Source organism: Phyllostomus hastatus, unplaced genomic scaffold, assembly GCF_019186645.2.
Source record: "Phyllostomus hastatus isolate PE091 unplaced genomic scaffold, TTU_PhHast_1.1 phas_contig_40, whole genome shotgun sequence".
In the NCBI taxonomy this organism is placed as follows: Eukaryota; Metazoa; Chordata; class Mammalia; order Chiroptera; family Phyllostomidae; genus Phyllostomus; species Phyllostomus hastatus.
This window is the reverse complement of record NW_025333872.1, coordinates 94,124,032-94,147,912: the sequence shown is the minus strand read 5'-3', so window position 1 is coordinate 94,147,912 and position 23,881 is coordinate 94,124,032. Positions and strand designations below refer to the sequence as shown.

Here is a 23,881-nt window from a genome sequence, read left to right as displayed (position 1 = left end):
TTCATCTCTTAAACGGAGAAGTCGTGAGAATTAAGTGCGTTGATCCTTGGAAAAGGCAGGGAACGGCGCCAGGTCTGCCGTGGGCGGCGTGGAGTGTGGCTGTCACTCTGCGTCCCCTACTGGTCACCTCGCTCCGAGAGCCAGGACAACGCCCCTGGAGCGGCTGTTGGCCCCCCAGCACCTGGCTTTCGGGGAGTCTCTGCTGAGTGCAGGAATGAAGGACCCTCGGACGCCTGCTTGGAGATGGCTGGGAAACTGGGTCTCTTAGGTGGACACAGGACGAACGGCAGTGCCAGGGACACGTGCTGCCATCTTTCAGCCTCACGGTCTGGTGGCACGAGAGCAATGGAGCAGCCACAGTCACGGGAAGAGCTGGAGGAGGAGGCTCGTGAGGCTGGCTTTCAGGGAGGCCGGCTCTGTCCTCTCCCTGCAGGCAGCCTGGGCCGGGGGACCGCTGCCCCGCCCCACCCCACCTGGCGAGCCGGCCCCGACCTGCTGGGAGGAAAGCAGGTGACTTCCCTTCAGTTCTCCAGCGTCACTCACCTCAGAACAGCGGTGCCTCTTGGCCACTGACCGCCCTCGGGGGTGAGGGACAGCCACGCAGGCAGGTGAGCCTGAAGGCACATCGCCCAGCTCCCCAGGACAGCCCGGCCTCCCCGCCATCAGGAGGGGTGTCAGGCGGCCTTAACAGGACGGTTGTTTGGAAGTTCATCTTCACACACACACACACACACACACGCACACACACGCACACACGCATGCACACATACACACACAGGACTGGACATGCGAGCTCAGGTCGCTGTAACTAGATTTAGTCTCAACTCAGCTTTTCTCAGGACGCACCTGAAGCAGCAGAGTGTGCCGGACCGTGACCTCTCAGAACCTCCCCGGAGCCGGCCCCACGCCATCACCGTGGCCTGGCAGCTCCGGCAGTGACATGTGCCACGCAGACATGCATGCACTTAGCGAGTTCCACCGGCCCCGGCGACCCAGACTCCCACACGCGCTCACGCGGCACCTGCCTCCCTGCCCCGGGGCAGGGCCGTTCCCGTAGCACAGTTCCTCAAAATTCACTGCAATTTTCAAGCACCTTCCAGGTGTCCCTGAGCAGACATTACAACGTTTATCATCGCCTGCTCCTCATTGCCACGGGGTCCACCGGTGGACCGTACCCCCTGAATCCATAAAATCAGGCGTCACTATGGGACCTGCTTTGGCCACAGAAAGGTAGCTGGGAGCAATGCGTGTGCTTCCACGGTGACAGTGGAGTGAGTGGTGACGTAAAGAGGCTCCGCTGAGGACACTGAGCCAGCAGCTGGCAGAGACGTGGCCTGGGAGACAGACGACCCTGCAGGAGCAGGAGAAAGAAACTCCTGCCACGTTGAGCCACTCGGCTCTGGGATGTTTGTTACGCAGCTCGAGCTGCAGTGGCCTGCCTGTCCTGACTGCTGCAATCCCTCTTCTGTCGCCCCTCAACCAGAGGTCTGAACACACGTTGCCTTGGTGAAGCAGGAGGGTTTGAAAAGGAGGCATTTGGAAAACGACCCACCCACAGGAGGAAGCCAAGCAAAAACGAAAATTTGCAAAAGCAAACCACTTCCGTGAGCTTGAATTCTTTCGTTGATGTGTTTAAATCCTTTCCAGATGGATCGGTCCATTGCAGTGCAGAAGGGTTCGTTCTTCCCTCACCACACCCCCAAACAGGATGGAAAACCACCAGCATAAACACACAGCGTATCCCTGTACCAGGAGAACTCACCCCGGTGAGCTAAGCATTTTCTCTGAGGAGCTCCGGTTCCTCACCCCCTTCTTTTGCATGACGCCAGCTCTTCCTGTCCTCAGAAATGTGTCTGCAGTTGATTAATCTCCCAAACCCACTTAGAGGAGGTATTTTTGTCATCAGCTTCTTCTAACTTGCTTCTAAAATAGGAATTCCTGGTCTGTGGTCCATGCAGTACTGGGAAGGGTGTATGTACGTATTCATGAATCACGTGCGATGGTAGGCACATTATTCGTGTGCCTTTTGCCCGCTTTTTCTGGGGAGAGGGTCTGTGTCTTTCATCAGCTCCTTACAGGGGTGGGTGACCCAGTGCAGGGTCACTCTGAGATGGCAGTTTCCTCACCCAACCAGATTTTCACAACACATGCCATCAGCCGCATCCTGTTCTCTCTCCTGTGGCTGGTTTTCCTCCTTCCTTCTCTGGCGCTGAACTGGAGGGATGTCCTAAAGACGGAGGGATGAGTACTCTCACCTGCGGACAGGAAGTCAGTTCCCCGTTAGTGCTCCAAGGCTCCAGCCGACGACCCAGGATGCTGTCTGCACAAGCCCCAGCGCTTCCGTCGGGGAGAAGCCGCGAGCACCTTCTGCTCGGAACGGCCCTGGGAAGTGACTCGGACCACAGGGCCCCCCTCGGCCTTGGGCCCGAGGAGGGAGTCGCCCTGGGTGACCCGATGCAGAGTTTCACATTTTTGTACGAAGGGCTTTGGAAAGAGTGGGGAAAGTTACAGCAGAAGGAAAAGAGAAGGTGGAGAAAGTGGTGTCTAATGTATATCCTCACAACTTCCTGAACAGTCTTGGCACCGAGAGGCAGAGAAAGCTCGGGTAACTAAATCCGAGCAAGCCTTCCGGGCGCAGGGGGAGGAAGAGGCCTGGCCGGCTGGTCAGTATCGTTGTCAAACACACACGTGCGGGTGCCGGCGGGCTGCCGGGCCTGAGGGCAGGAAGGAGTTCAAGCCCGAGCACAGCCCTGTGCCCGGAGACCCCGAGTACCCGTGGGGGCCGGCCTGGAGCCCTCCCAGGTCTTTCACGTGTGGCACCCTTCAACTCACAACACCCCGAAAACACAAACCACGGGGTGTTTTAGAGCACAACGCCTCGCCCTCGCCGAGGGCCAAACTGGGAACCTCTGTTCACGAGCTCTGCGGGAAGCGGTATCAGTGAGCTCTCCTCCGGCGGACGGTGGGAGCCAGGCGACCTGGGTAGCGCTCCCCGAACTCCGGCAGGTCATTTTTGTTATTTTCATGACGTCTTACATGGACTTACGTCCAGTGCTGAGGTTAAGACAGACGGCTTGAGAGCTGGGAGGATGCACTGCTTTCCCCGCCATGGCCAGTGGGGAAAATACACCTCTCGCCCCACTTCTGTCTTCCACGCCCCCTGCGGGAGTGTGGTCGTGGCTGCAGGGAAACGGGGGGCTCCAGTTTCCGAGCTGGGCAGAAGGTGCCAGTGACCTGTGCCTGCGTCCACGCACGAGGAGAACCACTCTGGCTGCCCGGGTGTGTCGGGAACATGGGGAAAAACACCTCCTCTCACACAGATAAAACATGGAACCAGAGAGGCAGTGCAGCCAATAGGAAAAAACACCGGGGGAGAAGTTTGGAGGCTGGGGGTCCCACAGCCAGTCCTGCCGGGGCTTCAGGGCTCCCAGGGGCAGGTCAGAAATCATTCCTGCCTTTCCACTTCCCCGTGTCTGCCTCGGGAGGAAATACATGAAATATGGAAAAAATGAAAATAACGTACAGTTGTCTCTAAGGCAGCATCAAGCCCTACGTTAAATGAGAATGAGTGTCAGATGCTGGCTATGCCAGATGCGGCAGACACCGCTGGCCAGTCACCCAGCCCTTTCTCATCTGTCCAGCTCCAAGTGAGGAGACTGCACAAGTCTCCACGGTAGCCAGTGGGGACTATGTGACACATTGTAGCCAATGGGGACTATGGGACACAGTTTTGGCCCCTGAGTCTTAAGCAGAAATTTATTAGGGACTTCTGGAGAAGCGTTTGCCTTTTTCTTATAAAAGGGACAGAAACAGCTGGTGTGGATTCCTCTATTTTTTTCCTACCTTAGGTATTGGTGTGATGCCTGGAGCTGATGCAACCATTTTGTGATCATGAGACAACAGGCTGACGTGCTAAGAATAACAGAACAAAAAGCGTTTGCCTGGGTCTTTGATGGCATTGCTGAGTTGCTACCCCAGCTAAGGTAGCCTCCCTGGAGACTTGTTTATTGAAGACTTTTATAGTTTTCTGTTACTTCGTGAAAACATTTCAAAATACCCCTCCATCCACTGGCTATAATATGTTACTGGAAGATTTAACTAAGTTACGTTCAAAAGGGAATCACCATTGTAGTAATCTGCAATTTCACTTTACTTTTCAAAATGAATTGTGTGTGATGAAAAATTCAAGAGCAATTTTTAAAAATTTTCTACTTTGATAATTTTCAAACAAAATTAGAAGCGTAGTTTAGTTCATATTTATATTTCATTATACATTTATCATTTAAAATATAAATTTATATTTTATTTTTAATTTCTATACAATTATATTTTGAGAATGTTCAAACATAAGAAAAATAAAACCTGCCCAGGCTGGTGTAGCTCAGTGGATTGAGCGCGGGCTGCGAACCAGGCATCGCAGGTTCGATTCCCAGTCAGGGCACATTCCTAGGTTGCAGGCCATGGCCCCCAGCAACCGCACATTGATGTTTCTCTCTCTCTCTCTCTCCCTTCCCTCTCTAAAAATAAATAAACAAAATCTTTTAAAAAAAAAGAAAAGAAAAATAAAACCTAAAGGAAGCTTCTCCTTTCTCATGTACTCACAAGACAGGGGCAGTATCCAGCCCCCCCTTGTTAGTGAGCCACAGCACCCATCTAATTTCCAGAAAGGTCCTGTGGATGTTAGACCAACACCTACTCCCCTGTCACTGTTTCTCCGCTCTCCACAGGGTGACGGGAGGCCCCTGCTGCGTGGCATTTTCTCCATGGGTTCGGCAACCCACTCGGAAAAGGGGTGTTTCTGGAGGAGGGTCAAGGGTGGAAAGGTAACAGCCCCTGCACCCCCCGCCCCATTCCCGGAGAGGCGGCCTGCTCTTTTCTGTGCAGGGAATTCGGGGAGAGGGGCTGGGCAGCCATGGCTGCCCCCCACCCCGTCTCCTCCAGCTCTTGTGCCGGGGCACGTGCTTTGTCATCAAACCCCTTCCGTGGACAGTGACCCAACAGCCAGACCCCGGTCTGAACAGCGGCCCTGCCTCTGGTCGGCCCTCCCTGAAGGTGGCATCGAACTGGAGGAGCAAACCCTGGTGGTTCCTGGCACGGGCAAGGCTCTGCAGCCCCCCCCCCGCCCCGCCCCCGCCCACCTGACAGGTGTGCTTTGGGTTGTTTTTCCAGCTGTGAGGCTAGAGGCCCGACTGGCAGCCGGCGCACTTGTGTTTGGAGCGTGGTCTTGCCTAAGCAGCGGTGATGGCTGCCGCAGGTCCCGGGGCCCACAGGCGCCCACGCCAACCGGTCTGCACCGGCTGCTCCGAGCCCCAGCTCCGACATTCTCTGTGAGTGGGAAAACTACCCCCACCTTAGAATTAAAACGTAAGTCATAGGCTTTCCGCTTCCAGCCATGACAGGAGTCATAGAGGCCGGCTTACCCTCCTTCACGAAAAAGCCAGAATCTACGGACCAGGTTTCAGACATGAGACGCAGGCAGGGCAGGGTCACTGAGAGGAGAAATGAGGTGAGCCCCATGGAGGCCCCAGATTACCCCTTGAATGCAGATTCCAGGCTCAGGACAGGAGGAGAAACCGGATAGAGGTTCTCTCTGAGCCCAGGAATCAGCATTCAGGGAGACCACGGTGGGCAGGGTTTGAAGGGCAAAGCACAGGAGAGGAGAGAAAGGAGACAAGACAGTCAGTTTGGCGCCCCCTGCAGGAGTCCCCAGGAAGGCCAGCTGGGCATTTTCCCCTGCGTTCCTGTGAGGAAGCCATGGGAGGTTTAGGGACACAAGGACCAGAAATGAACAGCTTATGTGACTGGTTCGTGGTGACAGCTGTCGGCCCCAGCCTGGCAACCGGAGCCCAGGGCTCCCACAGGCAATGCAGACCTGCGTGCATGACCAGGGGTCCTCCGCCGAAAGGACGGCCTCCAAGCGTCGGTGACGCCTGTGACACGGGGTGACTGTAGGAACCTTGGCCTGCGAGTGTGGGCAGACCCGGTGCCCAGTCGCGGTCAGAGCTCACGGACATCTGGGAGCAGATGGTTTGGGAAATGCCACTGTTCTCATGGCAAAATAAGGGTTTGACATTACAGCGAGCTCCTTTTGCTACAAAACTCTCAGAAAACACAGTTTCCCGATGAACGTCCCTCACGATCACACGCCCTATGCACACGCAGACACTGATCTCGGACAGCCCCGTCCCGCTTTCCGGGCCAGAGCGCCTCCCGCCGGCCCTCTTCCCCAGCTCCTTTCCAATACCCGCCACTTCTACGTTGTCAACACCTGTAAAAATTGTAGCGATCCCATGCACACACCCCTTCTGCGATATCTAAGGGCTGACATAAACAATGAAAAGATCAGCCTGCGAGGACCGGGCGGTGTTTCTGGACCCGGGGAGCACGAGGTGCACACCAGGCTGTTAGCATCCTGCCCCCTGGCGGGGCGTCTGCTGAGCAAGAGCATCCACTGGGTAACATTCCACTCTCAACACCCCCCCCTCACCGTCCTTTTTCCCTGGCTCATGGTCAGCTTCGCTGTTCTCGGGGTGGGGGGGGCACAGGGCGGTCCAGAGTCCCTCTTCCACCCCTGGCCCCTTCCTCATCCTACGTGATGGCAGCAGGTAGGAGGTGGCTGCTGTGTGGGGGTGAATGGCCTGTGTTGAGCTGACCGAGATGCAGGGCATGCAGACACCCGGCGTGGGGTCCTGGACGAGGCGAGGCCCCGCCCCAAGGGCAGGCTGCCGTGCAAGCGGCTCCCCTGTGGGGCCTGCGGACTCACAGGTCCCGTGTGCCCAAAGCGGAGTGGCAGGCAGGCAGGCAGGCAGGCAGGGAGGGAGGTGGTTTGGAGCCTCCGGCAGGCTCACGGGCGAACACAGCACAGGACTGTAGGGTGCAGGGGGAAAGCCCTGCCACCCCTGCAGGGAACTCCTCTCCTCTCCTCTCCTCTCGGGGAGCAGCCACTGCGCCGCTGCAGCAGAGAGGGAACAGAAGCCGTTACGTTACCGGACTGGCCCCAGCGGGCCCCCTGAGGCCGCCCGAGGAAGTGGCCCAAAGGCCCAAGGCCCGTGCACGCCAGCGACACTCCCCGCCCCTCCCAGCCTGCACCTACCGCACCAGGGGCACTGTTTCCAGCAGAGGGCAGCACACAGCAACGAGTTTTTAAAAAAACCACACAAGAACACCAAGGAGTGTTTTGAAAAAGTGTTTTGAGAATTTACTGTACAGTTTTTTTAAACAATTTGTTTATATGTTGGCTTCTACATGCTCTTACATTTGTGTAAACATTTATACATATTCTTTACAATTTGTACATATATTAAATGGTGTATCATAAACACTGTTCTATTAGATTTTATAAAAGAAAAATCAGGTAGGGAAAATTACTTATAAAACATTAACAAAAACCCGTGAAACTGAGGAACACGAAGTTCTCCTTCATGCCCGTCTGGTCTCCCCTCCTACGTAGTTTTTGGTTTCACTGTATGCGGGCCGAAGGTCCCGCTCTCCGGAAGGCAGTCGCCAGGCCAGGGGAGTGACGGCCGGCCGTGGGGCTCACGGGTAAGGCAAGGGTGCAGGGCGGGGCCCTGGGCCCAGGGGGAAGCCACCGGTCTACAGACCCGGCCGCGGTTCAGGCCACTGACCGCAGTCCCAGTGACTGCGGGGTGTGTGTGGGGGGGCACTCTGCCTGAAGCCGGGGTGCAGTCAGGAGGAAGGCCGCCAGGCCGGGGATCAGCGCACAGGACTCAGGTTGCTGTGCTTCTCAGTCCCTAAGCTTTCCTGTTTGGAGGGGATGCGAGGGGCTCTCGGAACTGGGTTTCCCATCTTTTCCGACATCACCAGTGGGCGGGGTCAAGGGGCGAACCCTGTTCCCTTCTCCCACTGCGCCTGGCTGGGCAGCCGGAGACCGGGGCAGGTCAAAGCCCCGGAGGATCCTGCCTGCGCCCCCACACCCACCCTGGTGCACTCCTTCCTGAGCATGGGGGTGGGGGTGGGGGAGTGGGTCAGTGCGGCTGCTCCATCCCAGGGGGCAGAGTCAGAGTATTTGAAAACCGACTCCAACTCCTCCCACGCGCTCCTCCCAGCACAAAGCCTGCCTGCTCAGGGAGGAAGGGAGCGGAGGGACGGCGCCCCTCGAGGACACCAGAGCACCCTTCCTGGGGTGGGGGGGGGGTCCTGGAGCCCGGCATCGCACTCTGCCCGGCTGCAGCCTCTGAAAGGAGGAGCCCCCGGGCAGCCCCCGCAGCCAGGGCCCCCCCTCGCTTCCTCTCCTGAAAACCATCAGCACTGAGCCTTAGGCATTTCTGTCAGTGAAAGGCATGTAGTTTTTCCCAAAGAGACAGGCGTCTCAAAGCACTGAAGAGAATTATAAAAATATATACAAATGTATTTTCTTTTATTCTGGCATATTTCATACTTTTAAGAAAGCAATTAGTAATTATCTGACCTCGGGTAAGAACTGGAAGATTATGGGCGACCCGAAAGTTACAATTTTATAGAAAATATCGGTGGGGAAACCTCTAATTTTCCATTCAAAATTTTGCTAATTTTAAATACTTTCCAAAAATAGAGACGATTTCCACTGGCTCAAATAATGGATGTAGAAACGAAGAAAAGAAGACGATATAACTGATGCATTTAGGCTGGTAATAAAATAAATGTCGTTTTTTTTGCATCTCCATTAACTTTTTGGTTTTCTTTCTTTCCTTCCTTCCGGATGATGGGGGAGAATATTGAACGGCGTTGCCCCGGGTCAGGAGAAGCACTTCGGAGGTCTCCTTGTCGCACTCCGTCTGCTCTACATGACCGGGAAGCGGCCGAGGGCCTGCCTCAGCTTCTCTGCAATCTGGTGGGAAACAGAAGGGTTTTGAGATGTCACCTCCGGCACAACTTCCGAGTACTCTAGTATCTCGGTGTCTCTGCAGCTAGAAACACTGCAACCATTTCAAACCGTGGGGTCTACGCATCTAGGCTGTGCCGGCACCAACCCAGCTTCCACGCTGCTCCCGGAGGGACCTTCTTCAACGGCAGCGGCAGGGACAGCGCCCGCCCCCTCCCCAGACTCGGCTGGCCCCAGCCCAGGCAGCATTTCAAGACCACCCAGTGACACAGGAGGTCGGTTCACCCACGAACTCCTAAGACCCAGCCGAGGAGCACGCCCCTCTGCTGCTACCGCGGGTGGCAGTGCCACCATCCTCCTAAAGCCACTGCTGTCCGGCAGGTGACACTGCGCCTCTGTCTCCCCCAAGGAGACGAGTGCCCCGTGCGAGGCCTCAGTCGTCCCTGGGTCCTGAGCATTCGCAGTAAGTGCTCAGCGCATGATACTCATTAAATGTTTGCCCGTGGACAAACACGCACATTTCAGTAACCATGTGAAACCGAACAGAGGCCGTGATTAAATACACAGGTTACTCTTCCGAATTATGGAGACATTAGGAATTAAACCCCACTTGGGCTTGAGAATTATTAACAAATCAACACGATCGGGGTTTTAAGAGGTGCCCCCCCTCCCCCTGTCTGTCTCTCACCCGAACGCAGGCACCCGCCACTCTAACCCAGGGTGTCAGGCAACCGTCTGACGGTGGCGCCGATCACCTGCACGTGCGGGTGCACCGCATGCACGCTGTGGGGAGAACACTGCTCCGGGAGCCCTCCCTGTACGCTTGTCTCCAGAACCGCCTGTTTGCAACTCGCAACGCACAACGTGCGCCGAGCACGTGACGGCCGTCCCAGAACGTGCCGGTGGAGACAGAGAGACACTGCCGGCAGTGTCGAGTCCCGAGACCACGCGTGCACGGCACGTGTTCGGGGCCCGCCCACCGTCGCCCCCGAACATACCCACGGGAGAGGACGCCGTGAAGGCAGTGGGGGGCCGAGCGAGGGGCACAGCGGCCCGCCGACCCGCGGGCAGCCCCGCATTGCGGCGCCCGCCCTCGGAGGGCGGAGCTTCCGCCGCCCCGCGGGAGCTGCTGCCTGGGCGCGCCAGCCAGCACACAATGGAACTGCCACACAGGGGCACAGGCGTTTACGTCTCCTTTCTCGCTTTCCCAACGAAAGGACTGCAGGCCCCACCTTCCCGGCGGCAGCACACTCTGAGGCCTCATTCACAGAGGCCGCCCGCCCACCCCCGGAGCCCGAGGTGCCAGGCTCCGCGGCCGGCCGGCCCGCGGGGGCAGGGTGACCTCATCGGTCCAGCTGCGCTCCCGCGTGCAGAGGGGCGGGGGTGGGGGCGGGGGAGTGTGGGGAGCTACACAAGCCAGTCTTCCTGGGGCCCGTCACCAGCGTCCAAGACCCCTTCTTCAAAAGAAAACTTTTTTTTAAACCCAGTGTTATTTAATAAGGGAAGGCAGAGGTAATTAAGAGATTAAAATAAACCCCACTCAATATTTACAGCCTGTTTGGGTTTAATCTCAGGATTAAAAAGCACAGACAGATTAACTTTACCCGGTGGAAGTACGCGAGCGGGAATCCCGCCGTGGGCGCGGGCAGCGGGCTGGGGGGCCGGGGGCCCGACTCACCGTCTCGTAGAACTGCACCTGCTGCTCCAGGTACAGGCGGATGACGCTGTTGTAGTCGTAGATCCGGTTGCTGTGGAAGTGGTTCATCTCGGCTGCAACCAAAACCGACAGCTCCATCAGTGCCCCGACTCCCAAGCGACACCTGGCTTCTCGGCTCGGTGACCGCTCGCCACCACACTCTGCTTGGCCCCGGGGCAGCGCCGGCACCTGAGAAACCCCTTTGGAAAGAGGCTACAAAACCATCTGAACAGCGAAGGGCAAACACCGCCTTCTGGGAGAGGGATGACCCCTGCGGATCTGCACATTAACTACTGGGGAACCCCGGGCAGGTGATCGCCCGGACGCGGAGGACCACTGTGACCAGAGACCGGCAGGACACCCACTTGGTGGTCCTTTTCCCTGCAGACGGCAACAGTTCAGACGCTCAAGTCCGTTCACGGCAGACCCAGCAAGGCACCCAGGGCCGTGCCCTGCTCCTCTGGGCACAGCGATGGCCCAGGCAGGTCTCTCCAGGTGCCCCCGGACGGCAGGCCGATGAGCGGACACAGTCACGGGGCTTCACTGCCCCTGAGCACCAGGGCCGCCCGAAATCCCCCCCCTTACTGGGGGGGAAGGTTTGACGGCCACTCTTCATCTTCGCTGGACAGATCCACTCAGCAACGAGTCCCTATTGGAACGTGTCTCTCGATGCCACTGCACTCTGCCCGCCTCCGCCAACCACAACCTGCAGGGGCCTCCTCATCAGAGCCCTCCTCACCCTGCCCCCGCCCCCTGCCTTGCCCTTCCACTCCAGGCCCAGAAAGCCAACCGCCAGCATTGAGTCCTATGAAGAGCTAACTGTGCTGAGGTCCACATTAGTGTGTCTGAAGGTGCACAGAGCTCTTCACTTGCCTATACGGATAACCCCCAACACAAGTTCAATACCAACGCCCTGTTCCGAACCCGCCGAAACCCCACTCGGCACTCAGGTTTCCCGTTCTGCTCCTGTCGCCTCGGTTCTGGGGGTCTTGCACACGCCCTCTTTCTCCCACGAGTTCCCCGGCCCTGGGGGCTGCTCCGGGAGAAGCTTGCAAACGTGCCCGTTCCCTCCCCCCAGCACCGCCTCTTCTCCAGGCCCCAGAGCCCCCGACAGCCTGAGCAGTGGCTGCGGGCTGGCGGGTCCGACCGCCCCCGCCCCGCCAGCGTGCCCCGTGCAACCAGCACACCCTTCGCCCTTGAGCACCGCCTTGCTGCCCCTCACCGGAACCTTCCGATGACTTCCCGATGCCCGCATCCAGTCTAGACCCTCCCGCCCGGCTCTCAAGGCCCTCCACAACCACCCCCACTCATCCCCGGAACCCGCGGGCGTGTCTTCCCCCCACGGCCAACGACGTGACCCTGTCCCACCGCCGTCTGTGCTCCTCGTCAGACCGGAGCGTCCTTCCCCTTTCTCCTTCGCCCGCCGATACTCTGCCTGGCCACCAAAGCAGGAGAAACCCACTCCCTGCTCCCGTGTGCCGGGAGACACTCCACTACGTAAAGATTAGCATCTTCCTCTTACTAGCAGACCATGCCTGTCTGCTACCTCCACACTCCTCTGCATGCCACGGTCCTGGGCGTGGAGGCCGCAGACAGACACCTGGAGGCTGAACTTGGGGACCTCCCACGGCACTCACTATGAGAGGCGCCTGTATTCAGGCTGTGAAGGCGTCTTCGCCGTCGCTAGGAGATCCTGCCAACAACAGGCTTGCGAGGACAGTTTAAATCAGCTCTTACGTAACTGCTGCCCACACCTGGGACCAGCAACTCACTGCAGGGAAAACAGCGGCCTCCACCGGCCACCCACAAGCCTGCTCACCTTGCAGCGCGTAGGACATTGTGCCGACACGCTTCACCATGTTCTGCTTGTCCTGGGGGGTGATCTTGCTGGTCGCCACCAACTTATCACTTTCTTTCACTTTTTCTATTGCTCCCTGTGAATCACGGAAATGAAATGGCGTCAGTGAAACAAAGCTAAAAGGATTAGTCATCAATTTAAACTATAGCACACCATCTCTTATAATTGACTTGCTGTTGAACAGAAAACTTCCCCCCGAGATAAAAATCTAGGAGAGCATCTAAACACAACTTTCTTTAAGTCGCTTGAAAAATGTAACTGAGCTAAGATTTGCAGTTCGCTGTCACGACGAGGCAGGAAACCAGACAGCGCTCCGGTCCGGATGCGTGTCAGCCACAGCCTGGACTGGGGCGGTTCGCTCGGGGCGGCAGGCGCCGGGTGTGCCCAGGCACTGGGTGGACATGGTCGTTCGCGGAGCGAGCACTCCTGGCCTCTCCTGCACTAACGGCGAGGACGTCACAGGCTGGCGCATGCGCATGCGCCGCTGGGCAGAAGGCTGGACTCTGCACTGGGATCTCTGTAAGACGCGCCGAGTGGGCTTCCAGGCAGCACTCCGATGGGAGCCCCCGGGAGAGCCGCCCAGGGCCCCGGCTGCAGGGCCGCCCGCTGCCCGTCACCCCCGGCCGTTTGGAAAGGGCGCCTCCGCTCTGGTGCGTGACTCAGGCTCCCGCCTGGAACTCTGACTCTGCGGGCACAGACTCCCACGACACGCTAACTGTTCTGAGGTGAGTTTTTAATGGAGATTTTAACTTTATTAACTTTGCTTTTTCAGTTTCACTGAAATATAATGACATGCAACGTTGGATTAACTTAAGGTGTGCAATGTGATGACTTGATCTCTGTGTCTGTTGTGGAACGGTGACCACAGTGAGCCTGGTTAACGCTCACAGAGCCACAGAATTTCCTTCCTCGCGGTGAGAGTATTTAAGATCCCCCCTCCTGGCAACCCCGCTTCAGGGACACTTTCGAAGGAAACAAAGTCACCGTCTCACAGAGACACAGCACTCCCAGGTCACTGCGACATGATTTAAAGTAGCAAAGATACGGACGAATGGATGAGAAAATGTTCAGAGTTTTACAGCAAGTTATCTGAAGCTGCACCAACTTTCTAATGTACCCATGCGGCCTCTTCACGCTTTGATTATGAAGCCGAACACTACAATGGACACGGCCCAGTCCTTTGTAGAGAGCTTCCCAATAAATCCAAGTGCGGTCACAACACCCTCGAGTACTACTGTTGATACACTACCCCAAATTCCGAGGTAATACACAAGTTTGACACAGAGAAAAAATTAACCAGAATTGCGATGTGAGGCTACCCTAAGCCAGTTTTAAAATTTTGTTTAAAAATGCCTTTTTGATGGCAATGACAGTTTCCTCTCTACTGCACTGGGCGGACAGACAGCACCAGCAGTGACCGTCTCACGCTCACCGGGGAACCCGCTGCGGGGCTCAGGGGGGACCGCTCATCTCATCTCCTCGGACGGACTGGGGGGGGGGTCCCCGAGCACCTGCCGTAGCATCTCAGCGGCTTCGCACCGATAAGGGAAAGACTGTTTTTACCGTCGCCTCAAATTTCAAACATTAGGATTATTTTGTTGGACGCCTAACTACATGGATAAAGAAAAACTTTTCATATTTTTAGTTCCATCAAAATAACCTTTTTATAGAATAAAACAAAGAACTGCTCTTCTATCCAAACTATGTGATGGGATCCTGCTATTCAAACACTGCCGGACTTCTGGGGGCCCTGGAAAGCGCCACCCCCTCCCCGGCCGCCCCTGTGACACGGGAGTGGCTGAAAGGCCAGCCCGGTCCCCCGCCCCCGGTGGACTGGCCCACGAACTCACCTTGTGCGCGCCGATGATGTCAGGGAAGCAGCCGAGGAAGCCCTTGTACTCGTGGTTACACTCCATGAGGAAGTGCAGGTCTTTCTTTGGCTGCAACGAGACAGGGCTGGTCGTTACCGGCCGAGGAACTGGGACAATCGGGGGAAAGAAAACTTGGACCTGAGGACCGAGTTAGCCCAACCCTCCCGGGACTGTGTGGAGGGTGAAGCTTTCGGGTCAGTTTTCCTACAGGAAAATAACCCCCAAGACCATGGTGCCTTCAGCCACAGGGTGTATGGAAAATGAAAGAACACCAGGCCACTTGGTGGTCGGCTGGTGAGGTCAGCTAGTTTGAGGGGGCCCAGGGTATTACACCCTGAGGAAAAATAACACCAAAACACGTAGTTAGGGCTGTACTTTTACACACAAGAAAATAAGATGCTGAAGTTTCAATGTGTACATTCCAGCAGAGAACATCAAAAGAAAACCTAGTAATCACTCTTAGTGACATCTGTAACAGTTTTCATTTTCCTGAATTACAATTTTTATAGCTGTGTTACACACAGATCTGAAAGTTAACCTTTTTTACAAGGATCAGAGAGCAGTTAACGACACGCATGTGTGTCCACAGGCACATGTGTACACATGTTTTAAAAAAAGTTGCCGGAAACAACGTGTGTCTGTTTTGTTCAGTGTAGGGGTCTGAGGCGGCGCAGGCAGCGGCCCCCCTCCCTCCCTTGCAGGAACGCACTGCTGCGGGAGGAAGTGAGGCCCGGCCCCGGAGCCTCCTGTCCACACCACGTCCCCGCCACGTGGGCGACAGACACGCTCTGGGCGGGGCCTGTGGCAGCTGCCTTCTCTGTGGCAGCTGCCTTCTCTGCATCAGCTGCCGGACCCCAAGCTCCTCCCTAGGCCGGTGCCGCCGTCGCCGTGTGCCCCGGTGGAGGAAACCGAGGCTTAGCGGAGCCCTCTGCAGTGGACACAGGCAGGGCGCCTGCCTTGCTTTCTGAGCCCTGAGGGCTGAGGACAGACCCGGGCCCTCCACACCGCAAGGCTTTCTTTCGGATTTCTGGATGGCAACGTTGCCCACCCCTTTAGCCTCACCTGAGGAACACCATCCCCAAGTACAGCTAGCAAAGATCCGGAAGCACGGGAGAGGAGGCCCCCGGGAAAGTCTGTCCTAAACAGACTTAAGTGAGTTACACGTGGATTTGATGGCACGAAGCCGTAACTGGAATCGAGGGGTCCCGTTAGTACCTGCTCTGCCACGAGGCTGGCGATCTCTTCGTACGTCTTCCCCGCTTCCGTTATCGCGTCGTTGAGGTCCGTTTCACCTGGAAGTTGTTACAGTTTTCAGCGGCTGCAAGCTGCACTGTTTTCCATTCGTTTGATTTAAAAATTTTATTACCGGAAACTTCACACTTTCAGAACTAGACAGACGGCACAACGAGTCCCCATCTACCTACCCGTCACCCCGCTGCCCAGCGGGCAGTTCACGGGCAGTATTGTCACCTGCACCGTCCACTCCCACCTCCCCTTGCACTGGCCCCATGACGTCTCACCCACAAATCTCACCCCGAGTACAAGGACACCACTGCACACGATGAGGACGAGACCACTGTCCCTGACATGTCGGTCACCGTGCAGCTTTCCGCTGTCCCAGGTCACGCTGGCGGCCTGGACTGGGGTGCGGAGGTGTCCACGCGGCACAAGGCTCACGTGTTTCTTAGACCCACAGGCCCCTCTCCCTGCCCCCCATCACGCAGAGCGTCCTCCTCGGGTGTGCGGAGGGGACCGGGCCGCCCGCGCTGGGGCCCCCTGTCCCTGCCGCGATGGCCCCGCCCGCCGTTCCCCGTATTCCCTTCGCAGTAGTAGTTAGATCCAGAGGCCTGGTCAGGTTCCGGGGACACGACTCCTCGTTACGTGAGCTTCGTGGGACGTTAGGTTCGAAGCCACAGCTGACGACCACCGTCTGGGGCCTGTTTCCGCACGGGTCTGCAGACGCGGTGCCCCCCCACACCCGCCCCTCCCCAGGAGCCCAGGCGCTCCTGCACGCAGCAGCTTTCCTGCGCGGCTTCGGGGCTAACCCCGAGGCACAGGAACGGGGGCCGGAGGGGGGGGGGTGGGGGAGCGAAGTGCGGGCTAAACGCTTGCTTCTTCCTCTTTACAGCTGTCAGAGTGCTGAGCTGACCCCCACCACGCTCCAAAGGTGAACGGGATCAACATGTCCCGAACCACCACCGCATTCAGCATGGACTTCAACACATCTGGCACGCGTCAGTCCAGTGAATGCAGTGCAGTTATCATCTGCACTAATGCGCAAATCTTTCCTCCACCGGTCAGTTGGTGGAAGGGCCTCCAGACTGGAGTTGGAGTCCTTTGGCTGGACAGGAGCCTGGCTCGTCTGGTGGAACCCAGTGTCTGGAGATCAGCACGGGGGTGATGCGGGCGGGGGCTGGGGCACGTCCTCCCGCCGGGGGGGCTCGGGGGGTCCTCGGTCCCAGGTCTTTTCAGTCAACAGAGCAAAGCAAACTCGTGTTTTTAAAAGAAAAACACGAGTGAGCTCATACTGGTGTCTCTGCTTCAAAATGAGGACTACAGGGTTTTTCTGATTATATTTCAAAACTTTTGATTTTTATCTCTTAAAAATCTTAAATGTTAACAACGATAACACAATTACACACTTGCTTTCCCTTACAACGTGTAAAATAACTTCAGAATTTTTGGAATCACAATACCAGCATTACATTGCTAATCATAGCATGACTGAAAATAATTAAAAATTTCTTTGCAGTTTTTTACACCATAAGGCATCTGCTGTTGAGGATGTATAGTCAAAACACAGTGTTTTGAGGTGACTGGAAGTCAGTCCTCTTTATGTGGTTATGCCTTCATCTTTATGTATCATTTGTTTTATTTTGCTTTTGTTTATTAGGAATTTTTAAAAACATTTTGACTTAAACTTGTTTTCTAATAATTACGTACTACACTCCCACGTTTCCAAAGTCAAAACTACCGAAAAAAGACACGACCGGAGGCCCAGCTCCGGCGTCTGCCCTTCCTTCCCTGCGGACGCCCGTTTACAGATCCGTATCGGCTCTGTTTCCGCGACGGTTCGCAAGAACACGGAACGCTTCCCGGCCTGCGCGGGGCCTCTGTCTCGGCGGCGTTCCCAGTCAGTGCGCACACCGCTGGGGGACACGGCAGTTCTATTCGCGGTAACCTGGGGACCACCCGAGCCACGGCCCCGAGACGCCCGCGCACCCGAGGGCAGGGCCCCGCGGTAAGAAACCGTTCTCATCGCTGCCGACCGTATTTCCCTCGACACGGAAGAGGCTAGTCAACAGGGACTCGAGTTCCTGTGCGGGAGCCCCAGATCTGAAACCGATGACGCCGATTTCTTATTCCTGCAACTCACACGCAGGCATCCGAAGACCCGCGTTCCCTGGGTGTCAGGATGAACGCCCTGGTGAAAGCACCGATTCCATCATTTATTTTTTCTTTTTTTTTTTAAGCATTTGTTTTTAGAAAATTCTATTTATTTATTTCTTGAGAGAGGGGAAAGGAGGGAGAAAGAGAGGGAGAGAAACATCAATGGGATGCCTCTCACATGTCCCCCACCAGGGGGACCTGGCCTGCAACCCAGGCACGTGCCCTGACTGGGAATCGAACCGGCAAACCTTTGGTTCACAGGCCAGCACTCAATCCACTGAGCCACGCCGGCCGGGGCCCATCATTTCTGTGACTGAAAGAACATGCATCTAATAGATGCCACTCACTTAAATACTTTTACTTCCTGCCTGCCCCCCCAGGGAAAAGTAAAACTTCAAGGGAAAACAATGAACTGGTTCTCCTGAGTGTCATCACCATCAGCACACGACGGGCCTGAAACCCCTCAGGTGAGACGTACTACGTGGGCTGAGTGGAGAGCTATTATGCGTTACGGAGAGAATTGAGACGTGAATTTGTTATTCAAAATTTTTTCCTCCAAATGACCCTGATGAGGTCTGGCCTTGGTAAGGGGCAGACCTGACCTGACCGCAGTTTGGCAGAGACGGAGGCAGGGGCTATACACAAAGCCACCCGTTTCGTTAAAACACAAGACTGTGTAAAACAAGGCGGGGGGTGGGGGGCAAAGGAGCGAGCAAGAAAACACCAGTAACAATCCCCTGCTCATCTCAGAAGAAGGCGAAGCTGCCGGAGTCCTGAGCGGCGGCCTGGCCAGTCCGAGTGAGCGCGCGTGGTGCTCCCCTGTCTGCCCGCTGGGCAGGGAGGGGCCCGGGCAGGGCCTGGGGCTGGGCGAGACACTGCAGCCCCGGGAGCGAGGGAGCGGAGACCACACACCTTGGTAGCCGCTGGAGCTGAACACCGTGGCCAGGCTCTGCAGCGCCTTGCCGATCTTCTGGTACTCCTTGGGCAACGCTGGGGGGAGAGGAGAGGAGAGCGGCTGTCAGCTGGGCCCCGGGGTGCACCGAAATGGCACTCGGTTCCCCAACCGGGGCTATTTTCTAAAACGGATGGTTCTTCTTAATAGAAATTGGATGTGATTCAAAGCTGTCTGTATTCTTTAATAAAACTATCGGGTTTTTAAATCACTGATATTTAAAAACAGATTCTTTCAATCTGTCATTAACCACCTGTGCAATGAATGGTGCATGCTGTGGCCCACAGCCGCTGCCACTGCCGCCCACGGTCCCACCCAGCACGTGGAATCCGACTGAGCCGGCAGCTCATCGGGAGACGGCGCCGAGTGCACAGGGCGTTTGCGGACACCACTCCGCTCGGGCACCCCAGGGAGCCCTCGGCCTCACGGGTTAGGAAAATAAGGGTCAGGTCAGTCGGGTGCCCTGCCCGGGGTTGCATGGCTGACACACGGTGGGCTTGGCCCTTGTGATTCCAATTACATTGCTTTCCCCACCCTGTTACGTATGTGTGAATAATTATTTGCAAAACAAAACCCTGAAAGCACCGAGGTGTGGGGAAAACAGGCAGTGGAACCTCAAAGGACCGGGGAGGAGAGACTTGAGTCTCCTCACCTGCAAACGAAGCAGACGGACTGACTGCTCTCTAGGGCTCCTTCTGGTGCTAAAGCTCCAGAACCCTCGGGTCACTCTGCGGACCTCCCCAAAGAAGAGGCTCTGCGCCTTTGGCGATTTTCTTTGCGTCCCTACACAGTCCCCTTAGACGCACCTCTGCCCTCCTCTCCTCTGCGGGGCAGGAGCAGCTGGGTCGCCCCCTCGGGCATGCACACAGGGGCTCCACACGCAGCGTCGTTGACAGAAGCCGCGTGGGCGGCACAGGGAGGCAGGCACGGCCTTCCTCGTGCACAGGGCCCGAGGCCGCGCGTCCCCGGAGTTGTGGGGCCCCAGGCGTCCGCTGCACCTGCGCACCTGCCACCGTCACGCGGGAGCAGCCCGAGACAACGTGGAAATGAGGGGGGATGGCTGTGTTCTCATTGCACTCTCTTTACAGAAATGGGCGGCCCCGGCCAGATCCGGCCGCAGGCTGGAGCGCGCCCGTTCCCGGCCGCAGCCTCTGGGCCAGCCGACCTCAGGACCGCGCTCGGCTGTGCTGGGCTGGGCTGTTTTAACGGTTCATCCACACGCCACTCCCACTGAGTTTCTCGTTCATGAAAACTGCTTCCTGACTGCGAATTCTGATTCTCTACAATAAATACCTTAAAAAAAATCTTGACAAGAACAGATCATTTAACCTCTTTCCTACACTGAGTACCAAACTACTGATATAATTTAAAAGTGGGTACGTGTGACTTTTTAATTCAACGTAAAGCCATTTTTATTTTTAAAAAATAACTGGGGACAACCCGTGTTCCTGCAGGTTCTGGTGACGGACGAGCAGGACCTTGTCCACCTGAAATAAATGCTGGGGGGGGGGCACCCCTGGAGCTCAGGAAGCTGGGGTTCCCTCTGGGGCTCAGAAGGCAGTGCTGGAGACAAGGGCAGGGGAGACGCCGTGGGGAACCGTGTCCCGACCCTCTGAGGCGGTCAGAGACACCCGTGTGACCGCCACCGCCCTGGGCCCGACCTCTGGAGACCCTGTGCCTTCAGGAGGAGCTGGGCGGGTGCCAGGCAGGGCCCCGCAGCCGGGCGCCGGTCTCAGCGGAATGACAGCTCACAGGAAGAAGAGGGGGTCGGGGGGCAAGAAGCCCTCGGGGGCAGGGCACCAGCAGGCAGGGCGCCGGGGCTGACGTGCCCCTCGGCCGTGCCCCAGGCGGACCTGTCTTAGGTTCTCTGCCAGCTGCACTGGTTCTTCCTAAAAATCAGAGCCTTGGTCACACCAGCATCTTACCAGTGGATGGAGAGTAAGAGGTACAATCATGAGATTAAAAATAACCACACGTTCTCTGTGAACACGCAGAAAAGAGGGATTTTCCCTGGATCACAACACCCCGGAGCACTGGGACTATTTAGGCAAACGCGGTGTTTTCTGACGGGAGCTCCTGCCTGGCTTTGCTCGAGTCCACTGTCCGATTCTTAACTCGGGGCGGGGAGTGGGGTTCGCCGAGGAGCCAGGGGAGGCCACGGCTCCAGCCACTAAACGCAACTCCACCTGAGGCGCCGCGTCGCCCCCGTCTCGGGTCGCCCCGCCCCCCGCCCCACTCACGTCCTGTGCAGCGCTTCCAGTGCTCCTGCCCCACGGTCAGCAGCTCCTTCACGCCGTCGTCCATGGCCTTGGTGAACTTGCCCACGGCGTCGCACTTCTGCTCTCTGCGGGGCGACAGCACAAGAAGGCGCGTCCTGGGCTCGGCTGCCAACGCCAGCGTCGGGCGCGGGAGGAGAACCGCCGACGCGGCCGGGGACGCTCGCCCCGAACACAACCACAGGCCCTTGTTGTCTTGTCCTGTAGCAACTGCCCTTGACGCGGGTTAGCACTGGACCAGGCTTGAGGATCAGGCTTTTAGACACTTAGCAACGTGTCATCCGTATTTTACTCTGCCTCCCTTTCCCCTTCAATTGCTTGTGGACGGTAAATAAAATTATTCTAAAAAAAAAATCCCCGTTTCCTGAATACCTTATTTAGTGAAGTGCAATCATGGGAGGTACCCCCGAGCCCATAAAACAAAAACATGGCCTGCTAACGGTAGGTGTTCGTTCTTTCCAGTGGCGAATCACAGAAAATAACCCGGCTGCCCAACCACCCGAGGCAGCGATTTTCAACGGGTGCGTCGCGAGAACGTTGAAAGCACGCCACACCTGACTGTTCAGTCAGGGGCACTGCCCTCTTTGCCCTGAGATTGTCACGCGAAAAAATGACGACAGCCGCCAACACAATAGCCATTTGGTGTGAATTAGTAAAAATTATACCCATTTTTGTCAGATCAGCAAAAAAAAAAGCATTGTTTTGGGGGGGCCGCAGCGCTTCAGCAGGTGGTTCAGGTGTGCCGCGAGAGGGCAAAGCCTGAAAGTGGCTGGTCTGAGGGGGCACTGGACCTGTCAGTTCTTTAAGGATGCAAAAAGTATTCGCCAGCCTGAAAAACATCATCGCTGTAATACTCCTAGATTACAAAAAAAGATGACAAAGGAGAGGGTCGTTTCTGCTTGAACGGTTCTTCCCTCAGACACACACGTACGTACGCGGAGAGGAGGGTTTGGAGGGTTATGACGGGGACCAACGTGCTAACGCTGACTTGCTCTCCGGGAAGTTAGAACACTGCGTTTTTTTCCTCGTTTGTATTTTTGGTCACACATAAGCAATGATTTCACAAGAAACGTTTCTTAAAATAAACCTCAAGTCTTCCTATTAGCCCTTACATAGAAAAGAAACTACTCCAGATTTCCAACCACGCCCACGTTTAAGAAAACGCCGAGATCAAGAACAACAGGAAAGGAACCCAGAAAAGCGGGTCAGAGACTGCTTCCTTCCGGGCGGCGTCCACAGCGCGCGCGCTCTGCGGACCGGGGCGTGGGCGCGGCCTGGCTCTGGCCGCCCTGCCCCACCGCGCCCTGCCCTGCCCCACTGTGCGGTGCTGGGAGCAGGGACCGGCCCCTGCGGCGGCTCCGAGAGCACCGACTTCCAGGTACAAAGGAGGAGGCAGGCCTTCCTCCGGGTTCTGGCTGGAAAGATGTGCTTTCACGCATCAGTGACGCTTTCCTTGTCCCCTGACTACAAGCCCCGCTCATCTCCTACACTCGGTCGGACAGTCTGGGTCCCACGCCGGCCGTGCTGGCCAGGCCCGGGGCAGAGGAGGCGGACACCGCGCAGGAGAAGGCAAGGGGGGCAGCGTCGCTTACATTTCCGTCAGGTCCAAGTCGGGGGCCTCTGGCTCCATGGTGGAGAATATCATGACGCCCACCAGCTCATCCTTCTCCGCCTTCCTCTTCCCAGTCTTCCATTCCTGCGGACGGGACAGCCGTGTGAGCAAAGCGTCTCGGAGCAGGGCCGGACCAGTCCTGCACAGCTCCGGTCCTGCACAGCTCCCGTCCTGCACAGCTCCCGAGCGGATGCGGCTCACCCACCGGTCAGCTGCCCCGCTCCCACTCAGGGAGCGGCAGGTCCCGGGCCAGCTCCCTGCACCGTGGGCCGATGCCCACACACTTCACGCGTCATTACACACGTGAACAGGCCCCTGCACAGCACAGCACACGCCCTGTGAGCCACGGCCTCTCTGGGCGAGGCGACCCAGCCGCGGTTCCTCTCCCGAGAGCTAGCAACCCAAACACAGCGAGGAGAGGAACACCCTAAGAACTGTGACCGAGTGCCTCAAAATTTTAGGTTGTTTAGTTCTAAAAAAAAAAAAAGGTTAAAGCTTTTCTAAAATAAAAGATATGAACACATATTGTGAGCCAGTTTTAAAATCCTACTACTGTATGATTTACATAACATCCATACACATACACGGAAAAGTGCTCAGCGCAAAACAGCCCGTGCGAGGAATTCTCTCGAAGTGAACTCCCGCGTCACTACCCACAAGGCGACGGCAGGGAAAGCGCTTGCGTTCCAGAAGCCCCTGGTGACCCACCATCGCCCCCCTCCCCCAACGAGGTAACATCACCCTCCCTTCTTTAGTGGTGGTCATTCCCTCACTGTTCTGCAGTGTCGACCACCGAGGCACGAGTCCCTAACACTACGATTTTGCTGTTGTTTTTTTTTTTAAACTAGCCTAAACTCGGTGCTACACATTGTGTGTGTGTGTGTGTCTGGCTTCCCTTCCCCCACCTGAGCCCAGGAGCCGCATCCAACAGCCGCTCACTGCTCCGCGGCTCCCCGTGTATCTGTCTGTCCTGTGCCTGGCCGTCACTCCTGGCCCCTGCCGAGCTGTGCACGAAGCTGCCGTGTACATGACGTATGTACCACGTATCGTACATTATATATATATATACATGATATATATATATGATATATATATATATATGCCCACTCCGTTAGGTGTGGACACACGGGAGTGGAAAATTGCTGGACTTCGGCAGGTAGCGTGAGACTGGCTCCCAAACGGTCTCACCCGTGTCCACGCCCGCCGGCCGGGCCGTGCGCGAGCCCCAGCAGCCGCTCCTCCCACCGAGAGGACGCGCACGGTGGGGCCGAGTTTCTGGCGCGTGCGCACCGGTGTTCACTGGGGTTTCAGTGTGCACTTGCTTGATTGTTAATGAGATTAAGTACTTTTCAAAATGCGTTCGGTGAGGATTCAGATACTTTCTTTTGGGAAGCACATTACCAAA

At 56.6% G+C, this 23,881-nt stretch overlaps 1 protein-coding gene across 1 annotated transcript in view; it reads right to left on the bottom strand.

Annotated features, from left to right (window-relative positions):
- Positions 1–7,173: 7,173 nt before the first annotated feature.
- Positions 7,174–23,881, bottom strand: part of SNX9 (sorting nexin 9) — an 83,556-nt gene continuing 66,848 nt past the window's right edge. The window contains exons 11-18 of the mRNA XM_045842936.1: positions 22,457–22,560; positions 20,829–20,932; positions 18,549–18,626; positions 15,462–15,538; positions 14,226–14,315; positions 12,337–12,451; positions 10,500–10,591; positions 7,174–8,827 (exon numbers count right to left, since the gene is read on the bottom strand). Coding sequence (XP_045698892.1) covers positions 8,780–8,827; positions 10,500–10,591; positions 12,337–12,451; positions 14,226–14,315; positions 15,462–15,538; positions 18,549–18,626; positions 20,829–20,932; positions 22,457–22,560 — 708 coding nt within the window. The 3' untranslated portion in view covers positions 7,174–8,779. The remainder of the gene's footprint in view (positions 8,828–10,499; positions 10,592–12,336; positions 12,452–14,225; positions 14,316–15,461; positions 15,539–18,548; positions 18,627–20,828; positions 20,933–22,456; positions 22,561–23,881) is intronic.